The sequence below is a fragment of the Pollachius pollachius genome, assembly GCF_949987615.1.
Source record: "Pollachius pollachius genome assembly, chromosome: 10".
NCBI lineage: Eukaryota > Metazoa > Chordata > Actinopteri > Gadiformes > Gadidae > Pollachius > Pollachius pollachius.
Genome location: NC_136943.1, coordinates 4774463 through 4786708, shown reverse-complemented (window position 1 = coordinate 4786708; position 12246 = coordinate 4774463). Strand labels below are relative to the sequence as shown.

The following is a 12246-nucleotide window of genomic DNA, read 5'->3' as shown; positions in this document are numbered from 1 at the left end:
TTTGTTTGTTTGTTTGTTTGTTTGTTTGTTTGTTTGGTCAACATTCGAGTTCCAATGAGCGTTCACACCGTGTCAATTGAAAACGTACTATCATGAGAAACACTCCAGGGTTCGATTAGAAATCCCTTTCCCTTGGTATTTTGAAAGAATGAAACAAACACAAGAATGAAACAACACACTCGATTCTGACTGGGCAGGGAGGTTATTGAGAAATCCTGGTAATTATGGGAGTTCCTAAAACAATGATTGGTCAGTTATGGGAGTAGACAGGGTGTGTACCCTTAGCTTGTTTACGTGCTCAGAATCGCAGGACAATTGGTATTTATTAACAGAAATCCCTGTACTGTTTGAACATCTCTGCATACACAGATTTCCAACTTTTCCGCTGACCATGAAGTTGCGCAGCCACCTACAGTACGCAGAGCTCTATGCATATGGCCCCAGCTGTGAAAGCACCGTTCCACCACTTTATAAATAAAGACCAGTGTGCCCTTTATTTTACAACGTTATCTCTCCATCTGCCTCTCCTCTCTCTCCCTCCACAGCTCTTTCACACCTGGTCCTGTCCCACCGATTTCACCTCCTGCCTCTGTCTTCTTTCCCCCTCGTTTTCTTCTCTCTCACCCGATCTTTGATTCTCTGGTTTCTCTCTTGCGCTCGCCCCTCTCTCGCCCCCCTCTGTAAAGTCCTATTCACCGTCAGCCAAGAGGCCCCTGCCACTACCAGTGCATTACCCACTCCAGTTTCACATTGGCACTGGTTCAGCGTCCCCTCTACGCTACACAGTATGCTTGTCTTCTCTCCAGGGAGACAGTGGATGGCAATGATAAAGGTTTAAAGACAGCAGAGCCAAAGCATGACCTATTAGATGAGAAGAAATAGCCTAGATCTGCAAAGCTGCGATTGTTCGACCTGCCATCTAGAGAAGCAGGTGAGGCTGTGCACACAGAGAAATGGAGGCCAAACATTTTGTGAGAACCATATTCAGTTAAAGCCTAATCAAGATTAATGAGCACAAGCAATTATAAAACAACTTTCTAATTTCAAAAGAAACCCTTTTACAGAATTAGTGGACAAAAACGTTCAAAACAAACGACAAACAAAGGTTGAGCAACCTAACAGGAAGAATGAAAGGCGACTGCCATACTTCCAAGCGTAGAATGCGTGCGGTTCTGCAGCAACAAGAGTGCAGGGGGGTCAGGGAACATTCCTCACGCCACGGCTGGTCTTTATCAATACGAGCGTGGGGAAAACCTTTCACCTAGAACACCACACAGGTGACAGTGCCGCTGCTCAGCGCAACGTGGCTGGGTCCGGGTCCGTGGGTTCGGGTCTGTGTGTCTGAGACCAACATTTGGAAGAGGACAAATGTGGCTCATAACAATGCTCGACCCGCTTGGCCCTTTCCCACTATTGATAACTGTCTATGATTATGTCATCAACAAATCCTATTGGGATGCTGATGGCTGCAGTCTGAACGGACAACGGGTACTGCGTGCAGTGGGTACGAATGGACCGCGCTTTTACTTTGAAGGAGGCTTCACACGGGTCAAGCAGCTAGCTTGCCGCGGCAGTTGGGGCAGCAGTGAGGTACACACAGCATTCCACTTAGTGCACGCTACTTGACCAAAACAAACGGCCCTTTTTAACGGTCAGACACACACACAGTTTTGTTTGGCGCAGCTGATTGTGGGGTAAGGAGAGGGTCATTAGAGGCTTGACGTCACCACTCGGACAGTGGTGACTGGGCACTTCCTTTCCGATTCAACAGCAGTTCTGCTTATTTTAACACACACACACACACACACACACACACACACACACACACACACACACACACACACACACACACACACACACACACACACACACACCAGTGAGGGGACCAACCTGCTAAACCCATCACGATAAATGCTTCTTTGAAAAAATACCTCCTAGTTGAGTAGTCAAATATTGCATAATAACACAGATAATTAATTTTGCTGCAGTATCATATATAATTATGGTTTTAAGTATTATTTTTAAAATGCAGGTTATATTGCCATGGATGGAATACAAATCTTCTTTTGGAAATATATAACTTCATGATTCAAAGTACTATCTTATCATGGAATATGTGCTGTTGCATTTGTTTTTGCATGTAATTTCTCACCAACCTTATTGTGTGCGTGTGTATGTACAAGATCGGTTTTAAGGTATTGTCAGGCCCAACCAAGAGGTTAAATTACGGCACTACTAAAGCATTGTCTGACGTCATGACACGCTTCCCTTTCGATGACTCGTGCGGTCCACGCCTCTGAACAATTTACGGAACCACACGCCGCCTCGGCGAGGAAGAAATTCTACATGGGAGGTATTAGACATCTGCTAAGACGCTACTCCCGTGCCTTTAGACGTCTTCATCCATGTTAACCAGATATAGCCGTAATTACCCCCCCCCCCCCCCCCATTATTGACAACAATGTTGTGACGTCCAAAACAAACAACATTCATAACATGCATAAAAAGAAAACCAATACGTTGGAATTAAATCCTGATCCTAATAAATCCTAATCGTAGGTTTGATATAAAGTGAAAAATAAGAAGATCCAGTGAGGTCTAACTTTAAAGCACACACACAGAGTGCCGCTTTACTCCAACTTCTCCTAGTGATCGGTGCTCTAACTTTAACAACAGCCACAGGCTGCTGGGAAGATGCGCGCGTCAACCCGAAAAGTTCTCCAGGTCGGAAAGATACTCACAAACTTCTTCTTTGTGTCTCCGTCCTCATAGTTTTTCTTGGACTTCTTGTCCTTCTTGGAGGCAGAGCCGGAGGCAGCGTTCCCAGAGTTTGAATCCATGACTGCGCCTCGATCTGGACCTTTGCGCCTGAGTGTGGACTAAAGGCACCGTGATCTCTCCCTCTCTACCTCAAAAATAGACAACAGGCTTTGTTTACAACCTTGTATGGTTTTTCCCTAGGTATGGACTAGATGTGTACTTATCCGTGGGCCTAGTGTAACAGTATTCGGGCTCAGTAGCCCCAGTTAGCACGGGGCTGCTAGTGTCTGGGTGAGGAGCCCCGGACCAATACCGATGGAGGGAAATTCAAACGAGACCCCAACAGTGAGCTTGGAACAGTGGTGAAGACGAGCTGTAAGCGGACTACTAAAGTACAGCAGACAGCTGGAATCTGCTCAGCAGCACATGAAATGTTATACGAACCGAGCAGCGGAGGATAATAAAGTTGAGTCCCACCAAATAGCGAGCTTCCCGTGGCTGTTGTAGTAACCATGAAGTGGTAGCCTTCGTTAGCTTAGCTTCATTAAACCGTCCTCTGTCTGTTCCCTTCCGCGAGTTAGTTTGGGTCTGCCATGAGCTTTTTCTCTAAATATGAAGTTAAATTGAGTTGTCGATATGAATTATATCCAAAGCTTGCGGTGATATAAATGAACTCCTTTTAAAAAGTGGAGTAACCCCAGGGCAACCACCGCGTCCCACGGAAGTTAGTGCCTTCCTGTTCTGACAGGTTGGGCTGTACGTTGGGGGAGGGGACATGAGCTCCGGGAAAACACCTGAGAGGATTGCGCTGACCTAGCCAGGAAGAGGATCCTGAGTCAGACCGTTTCCCCGTTGTACTTCAACAAGACTTCCGTCTCTTATTCCTAGTACCCAGAGCGTAAGAATAAGAAAAAACACAAGTGGAATAAAGATAGAGTTTTGACTAAGATCTCGACAAATTAATATTAGAAAAATGTAAAGTAATTGGATATCCCTCTATCGGAAGTCTCTCCCCCTCTCTCGCCTCTAATACATCAACCCCCAGCCCCTAACCCATGTGGCTGAAAGTCCCGCCCTATCTCGTCAATAACGCTCATATTGAACATCCCTTTCCAAGCGTTTTGTCGTGAGATGAGAACGCCTGTTAACGAGGCTAAACGCTGCACTGAAAGTCCAGGAATTCGTTTTTATTTCAGTTTTATCAGTTTAGCAAACTCTGCAGATAAATAAAAAAATCAGTCATGCAAACGCACACTCGCCATATTGACCAAGAGTGCAAGGATTGTTATGAATTATCAAACGGAGAAGGAAACTATGGACTAGGCCTACTGGCGAAATAAGGTTATAAAAGAGAGACTAGGAGGCTGGCAGGGTTGTCAATATAATACACAGATCTCCGTAACGCCGAGGGACTATGATTGTGATAATTACAGCAAGAAAAGGATAAAACAAAATATATAGTACAACAATATATTTGCATGATATATGCAGGCATATGCATGATATGCATGTCAATAAATGAGTCGGATAATTGGAATAAGAATACAAATATAAAAATGTAATTTATCTCTGAGTCTGACTCCGTCTGTAGGCGGTCGAGTGGCGACACTAAGCGGAGCAGCGTGTGAAGGACAGGCCGCAGGTGCGTTATTACGCTGCCTTTTACGCACCCACTGTGTGCGGGGAAGGCGACGCATTCGTCATCTACAGATGTCCTTTAAAGGCTACCGGAAAATACGCTCTAATTATTCTTAAGTAGGTTTGCATTTAGCCACATGTAGCCAGAGAACTGACTGCAGGCACTTTAAGGGACATGTATTCAGCTAGACCCTATAGTCAGAGAAGGCCTCCATAATGTCTCCTCTGCATACTCCACGTCATCTCTCTTTTATCGTAATCTCTCCCCCAACTCGTTGTGTATGTGTGGGCATGTTTTAACAGTTCTGGAACCAGACACAGAACAATTACACACACATTTACAAACACACACACACACACACACACACACACACACACACACACACACACACACTTGCACGTCCACGTTCGCGTGGATTCACAAAGGCTTACAGAGATAGGCCCATCCATCTTCTCGCTGTGTTTTGGAATAACAGGAGTTTTCGGAGCGCCACTGTGTCTCCAGGCATAGTTTAGGGCTGTAAATCCACGTCCATTTTTAACCCGTTACTCGGTCTAATAAGACTAGGCTTGCAGTTAAGAATTAATAATAATAAAACAAATTCTGTCAGCAATAAGAACAAACACGAGGAATGCATTTCCTCTGCATTTACCATCCACACAGTCATGCCTGGATCAGGACGAGATGAAACCAATGTTTTGTTTTTATTCAATCATCTTTATGTGAAGAAGAGAAACAGCAGCCCATCGTGCGGTCGTTTACATAGAAGAAGAAAGAAAGTCTGTCGGCTCCACCGCAACACATTACAAGACGGTTGTAGTCATACAAAACCTGTTTTTAAGAGTACACAAGCAATAGGTCCTACAAGTTGTGTTCTCTTTCCCCACATTGACCCAACATGGCTTGCCCAAGGAACACCTTAAATAATAAGTTGTATAAACAGTGGTTAGTTGGTAGGCCTGTATAGCACAGCCGCATGAGACCGACTACAAGCTTACAAATTCATCAATAAATGCACATGTTTCTTTTTATGCTGTTGGAATAATATAGAAGCTTGGATGGCCGTGTTCCATATCCATACTGCACTGGATACCCAACAGGTATGGCCCAAATGTCTCAAGGCGTTCCCGTGTGCCAAAAAGAAGCAGCATCTTCTCCAACATGGCCAGAATCCATTCAGTACACTTTCCTCCAACACACTTCCAAACTGCGCCAAAGTTCTTCTGGTCTACTTGTACGAGGTGCGCGCCTCCCTCAGTGACCTGTCATAGGGCATGGAGGCGAAGAAGGAGTTCCTAAGTTGGCAGTTGATGAAGAACACGATGAGCAGCACCAGGAGAAACAGCAACAGGCACATGATGATGTAGGTGGTCAGGTCCGGCTTGTGGAGCTCGCCCTCCCGAAGGCCCGCTACCCCTCGACCCCCCGCGGTGGGTCTGAGCAGGGCAGCCACGCTCACGGAGCCGTCGTGGGACGCGTTCAGGGAGGAAGGCGAGTGGGACGTGGACTGGGCCATTGCCGCTAGGTCGTAGTCCGCAGGGGCCGTGGAATTCAACAGGATCTGCCTGAGCATGGCGGCCCGTCTGTCTGTTCTCTGGCTGCGTCGGACCGCTACAGGGGAGATGGAGAGGTTAAAAGTGCGCGCGTCAAATGGTTTCTTCTTCCGAGTGAATGTGATCAAGGCAACGGTATATGAGACGAAGCAGAGATCCGGTGGGAACCCCCCTCAAAATAGAATGTTGGACTCCTTGGAGGATTAATGTTGTCTTAAGAGAGATACAGGCAAAGACTTACTCTGCTTTGAACCCGGGCCCCGTAAGGTGATGTTGGAAAAGACCAGCCCACGCGTCCACATTCCTCGGGTTTGCGTGGTGCTGCGGTCTCGACGCACTTTGGAGGAGACGCGTCTCAGCCGTGTCGTTTCAAAGTGGCCCACACTCCCTGTGCCGCCACCACGCGCTGTGATCACGCGTCAATATCCACACTAGTCGTATCAAGCTGAACCGAACGCATCCATGACCGCATGCATCTTTTCATCTGTGGAATCAAAAACGAAGTCTCCAAGTATAGCCAAATTCGGCGATGTGCATATCCAAGCCGCGATACGCATGGGTTTTCTCCTTTATGTCATCCTGATAGCGGTGCTGAACTGTAGCCTTCCCGAGTCCACGTCTATTCCGGAGAAAAAGGAGCGCAAATGGGGCCAAGTCGGACCTCCGTCAGGTGATCATTTTCACATTCTCTCCTTACAGTCTCGTATCCAGTTATACGGATCGAGTGGGTCAGTTATCCCTCGCGAGTCTTGCAATCTTGAGGGCAATATCGATCCAGTGTATGAAGATTCTGGATTTGGAGACCGAACCACACGTACACACACTTCGGGTCAGGAAAGCGGAATAGGTAATGACGGCGCGCGCATCTGGCACGGGCTACTGGTGGTGCGTGTGCGCGGGCTCGAGGCACGTCACCCGACAGGGCTGTGTTAAATAGCGAGCTGGTCTCCCTTTGGCGCACTCTCTCTCTTTTTGTCCCTATCCACTTTTCTCTATCCTTTCTATCCTCCCCCCCCCCTCTCTTGCACACTTTATTTTTCTCTGTCTTTCTCTCCCTCATTCTTTTTCGCTCATACACACAGGTTGCAAAGACACACACGCATACTATGTGCAGCACATCCTTCTTAATTTGAGCTAAAGTGAGTAAGAGCTTTTAGGTCTGTGGGGAATGTCTCACATTGGGGCCATTACTGTGTGTGTGTGTGTGTGTGTGTGTGTGTGTGTGTGTGTGTGTGTGTGTGTGTGTGTGTGTGTGTGTGTGTGTGTGTGTGTGTGTGTGTCCCATAAGGCACACAGTGAAACATTGCCTGTTTGAAGTGTTGCTGGTCCCTCTTCAAAGCTGTCATAATTCTTAAAAACATTATTACTTTTTGCACCTCTTGAGTTTATCTCCTGACACCCTCTCCCTCACAACAACAAAAACAGACTGTTATCATAACAGACAGATAGTAAACATTTTCGGTGATACTGAATTTACATTTAAAGCCCACTATAAACACTCAATCTGACGTCTTGGTTTTGATCCATCTGTGGTTAGATCATCGACATCGCTCACATTGTGAGAGAAAAAAAGGGACATGGTTATTGCCTCATTCTAGGTTCAACCACATCACATTCATCCATATGTTAAGATGGATGTGTGGCCAGATATGGCAAAAACCTTCCTGACCAACCTAGGTCGGCTGGCACACTATTGCACCAACCAAGTTTTTAAAAGGATTATCTATTCACACTAAAGCATTTACACGCAGTAATGTTGTCCCATCAACATTTTGGTGAACTAAAGGTGAACCAACATAGTGGTGAAAAACACATCTCTAAGCGTCACCCTGTGCCTCACGTTATCTCCGTGTTGAGGATTAGACCAAAGACTGGGGAATGTGTCGCCCGAGAAATCTAAATACAGCCACCAGCCATGTTTATATGCGGGAGGGGGCAGCGGTAATAAGGAGATTACTGCTTATGATTGCTTTTTTGGAAGTGGCCAACTCTCCCCGTGCTTTGCTCGTATACTCTTCCTTCCCCGTCAGCTATGATTCAGTCAGACAGGGAGACGTACCCCACGCACGCTCGTGCCCGGCACTGACGAATCCCTGACCCATTTTTGACGTTTCGGTGGCTGTTTGCGCCGGGCGATATACCATGGAAGTACGTTAGAGCGACAGAGAGCTGAGCCCATATTGGCAGCGCTGCTAGGGAATTGGCGAAGACTGGGTATCAGGTGACTGTAGTCGGAGAGAGTAGGAGAGGATGTTTAACAGCATAGATTCCCACTGATGTCCCTCTGGGTGATTGTGTTTGTTATCAGGCTTTACGCTTATTAGCACGGTATCCATGAAGATGGCTTTGTGATAAGGAAAGGCGAGTTGTCACTTCCTCAAAGCTTAAGACTTCATTAGAGCTCCTTTTACTTTTATCTCATCATAGTGAAGTACAAACCCTTCTTTTTTGCCAGATTTTCTTTTACACTCCAACACTTGCAAAAATATACACACACAGGCAATCAGAATTCAGTGCAGCCATTTTGGGTCTTTCAAGTTTTCACTTTAAACTCCCTTCATCCACTTTCTCTTTTCCAAGGACTTTCTTGGAAAAGAGGACGGCTCGATGAGATCTTCCTGCAAATGAATAAATAAATTTAATGACTGCTTATCCGTGGTCCTCTATCTGGCTCTGTTTATTTTCCCTTCCTCTTCAGCCTTGGTGCCCCTTTTCTCTCTGATCTCTAAACCATTTCATCCTTGATGGGGGGGGGGGGGGGGGGGGGAGGCTGAGCCATTAGCGGAGGTGAAGCAGAGCGACAGAAAGGACGACCGTAGCTCCAGAGGGTCACTATGCTAAGTGATGTCGTCTAACGGAAAGAGACTGCAGACTGCGTGGAAGCGTTATGCGGACACTGAGAAATCGACCAACTCGAGTGGCGACCATGCATGTCAAGAGGGAGGGTTGTAGGCATAAACACACATGACTCTCGTACCTCTCTCTCTCTCTCTCCCTCTCTCTCCGTTGTTCCCTTCTTCTCACACACACAACCGCACACACACACTCAAACAAACACAGGACGGACTGACACACACATAAGGGACTGACTGACACACACATACAGGACTGACTGATACACACAAACCTACGTACACACGCGCACACACACAGGACTGATTTGACACACACATACAGGACTGACTGGCACACACAAACCTACGTACACACGCGCACACACACAGGACTGATTGACACACACATACAGGACTGACTGGCACACACAAACCCATAAATATACACTCACACAGGATATAACATACATTTTCTTCAAATTTTCAGTGGCAGCTTGCCAGCAAGATTCTGTTAACAACTCTCATTTTACTGAGTTAGGTCTCCAAGCAGCAGGTGTTGTGATCAGGCCTCAGTGCAGACTTTGTTTATCGCTGGCCCGCAGTGGGTTTCGCTCCATGAAATCGGGATATTGCTGTTGCTCTTATCCCTGCGTGAGTTGTATCCACAGCAAAGTCAGGTTGGTTCCCCAAACAGCCCCCAACCTAAGGGTCCCTCTAAACCACCCTCCATGGCTCATACACAGCAGCCTCTTGCGATAACGATATATATCACGATATTTAAATCATGATACAACCATTTCAGAACAGGTTACATAGACCCTAAGAAAAGCCAAACTGCTAAATGTATTTTAAAAAGAAAAGAAATAAAGAAACATAGTATGTCGTTTTGAGAACCTTTATTGTGCAAAACTGTAATCATACGACATAATGTTGCAGATAAATAAAATTCAAGTACATTAGCATAGTATTGGGTTTCTTTCCTTTAGTGCAAACCATTCTAAAAGGCACTACACTTGGTTAGTTAAAGTCCTTGGTTCTTAAATGCCACTCAAGATGCAGAGGAAAGGAAAAACTGGTGTATTTTAAGTTAAGGAACAGACACTATACTGAAGATTAGGGATGGGCATGATTAATCGATGAATCTTGTCGATCACCTGATAGTTTCTAACGGTGTTTAGTGTTATCCCGTGTTTAGCGCGCACTAAACGAGTTCGGCCCCTTGGTGCTGACCTTTTGGGCTGGTGTGAATACAAACCATCGAACTCGGGGGCGGACCAAACAGCCGGTCCGAGACCCAGCCGGAGAGGTGGTCTCGGTTCGCTTCCAAACGAAACCCTGGTGCGGTTCGCTTGAGATGTGAAAGCGACCGCACCTCGGTCCGATCCAGTTCTAAAAACCATACGCCTCTTTGGACGTAACGGGCACCCGCTCAGCCGCGCTCATTATGGGAATTATTGTTTGATTAGCGGTAACTCCAAGATTAGCAGCACGTAGCTCATCATGGAGCAAAGAGGATATTTGGGTCCGATATCCAATAGACATTGCGCCTCCTCTTTGCTCCGTGTTGAGCCATGACTCAATTTCGCCTGAGGACCGACAAAAGCACGTAAAAAGTATGCGGGAAAACACACATAAAATGCCGATGCATTTAACACATTCCGAGTCGGGATGAGAGAAGGAGAAGGAGTTTGACCAGTCCGCACATCAGTAGCCGCGTTTACAAGGACACTTCTGATCCGATTAGATTTCTAATCGGAATGTATCTATTCCTATCATGCAATCCGAATGTACTGTACATATGGCATTTACAAAAGTGGTAAGCGTACGTCCGTGTGTCTCTCGCGCACAACCATTATGTTGGTCTGGACTTATATGATGTATGTAAGGGATAATATTATAGTACAGAACGCTGGTCATTATCGGGAAAATAATAAGCCCCGACAGGGCGAGCCGGACCCCGACTCGAGGCGGAGGTCTGTTGCTTCGCCCTGAAGGGTATTATTTTCGATAATGACCGGCGACGTTCTATACATTATCCCGCTTATTACACGGCTCCTTGCCAGAACGAAACAAAATCTTCACACGATTACCATTGCCATCGTAGTGTTGATCAGTAGAGAAATAGTCCGCCAAAGACGTTGACGTCGCTTAGCAACCGGACACGCTCGCTGGGGTTGATACGTTACCGGACTACTTGCGGAGTGATAACAAAGACGTGAATCAGGCAAAAAATCCACTTTCCTTGACACGTACATGTCGATTATACCGGACTACACCACCTCTTCTATCCGCATGGAATTGTATTCCGATCAGAGAATTGTATTCCGATTGAGGTGTATATGTGATAATATGTTTTTCGATTGAGCTGTTCTTCTACTTCTAATCGGATCAGAAGTGTCCATGTGAACGCGGTTAGTGTATATCACGCTGGATATCCATGATTGTTTACTTTCACCGGCGCTTTCCCCCCTTTTCTTCTTTAACGCTTTACTCAGCCCCAGACCTTTTTGTCCAATGATTTAACGATCTTTGCACACAAGTGGATTTGATGACAAATTCTGGGACTGTTGCGAAAATTACAATGTGAAATGGAACCGGTGACAAGCACGGGCTATTTGTGTTTTAGACTCTTCAAAATTGTTTCATTAAGCTCCACTGTGTGCTGAGTAGTAATGCGCGATATAAACGATATACGATACAAACGATAAAAAATGGCCTACGATAGAGATTTTAATTCTATCGCTCTATCGCAATAATGCATGTTGATGACGCAAAATACAATGTTTATTTTTTTGTTTGGTCCAATCCAAATCCTAGCCTGTGGTGTTGTGTGGACGCCGACAGCTGACGACCCACCCTGCCATGTTGCAGGTGCATTCATACCAACACACACAGCCATCAACATGCCTTCATGGAAGACACACAGGCTGGGATTGGGTGGCACTCTGTTTTGCTCAGGAAAGGCTAGTGTGCATCACTTTCTTCACGCAGTTTTGTGTACACCACACTGTCTGGGAGCGTGGGTGGGTGTCGTGGTTTGGATGGGTGGGTGATGGTGGCGGTGGTGATGGTGGGTGTGTGTGAGGTGTGTCTTATTCCCTTGCAGTCCAAACTGTCGGCACAGAGGAACCTTCGACTCCCTGATGGCTCACACTCACAAACGCACTCATGCACACATACATACACACATGGAGCCACACACACGGTCACAAACATAAACAGGTGCATGCGCACTCACACACATACATTCCCACAAACACGGGCATGCATGAACGCACGCACACAACTGAGATCACGCCACACAGATAGCCAATCACAGGTCCCTTAGCACACGGGCAACCACCAACAGAAAACAATGTTCCATCCAATCCATGGGAATCCTGAGTCATTTCAGTCTATCGATCTCTTTCTGTTCCTTCAGGCTGGTTTGACCGCTGGGCTATATAGCCGAGCGTGTGAC

General features: G+C 46.3%; 2 protein-coding genes across 2 annotated transcripts in view; both read right to left on the bottom strand.

Annotated features, from left to right (window-relative positions):
• The window catches only part of diaph1 (diaphanous related formin 1), a 99865-nt gene extending 96379 nt beyond the window's left edge, over window positions 1-3486 (bottom strand). Inside the window, 1 exon segment of the mRNA XM_079744836.1 lies at window positions 2742-3486. Within this exon segment, the coding sequence (XP_079600962.1) occupies window positions 2742-2840 (99 nt within the window). The 5' untranslated portion in view covers window positions 2841-3486.
• Window positions 3487-5627: 2141 nt separating this feature from the next.
• Window positions 5628-5972, bottom strand: smim32 (small integral membrane protein 32; the record flags this gene model as incomplete). The annotated part of the gene is made up of 1 exon (XM_079744301.1): window positions 5628-5972. One exon carries the CDS (start codon window positions 5970-5972, stop codon window positions 5628-5630), a length of 345 nt encoding a protein of 114 aa, XP_079600427.1.
• Window positions 5973-12246: the final 6274 nt, after the last annotated feature.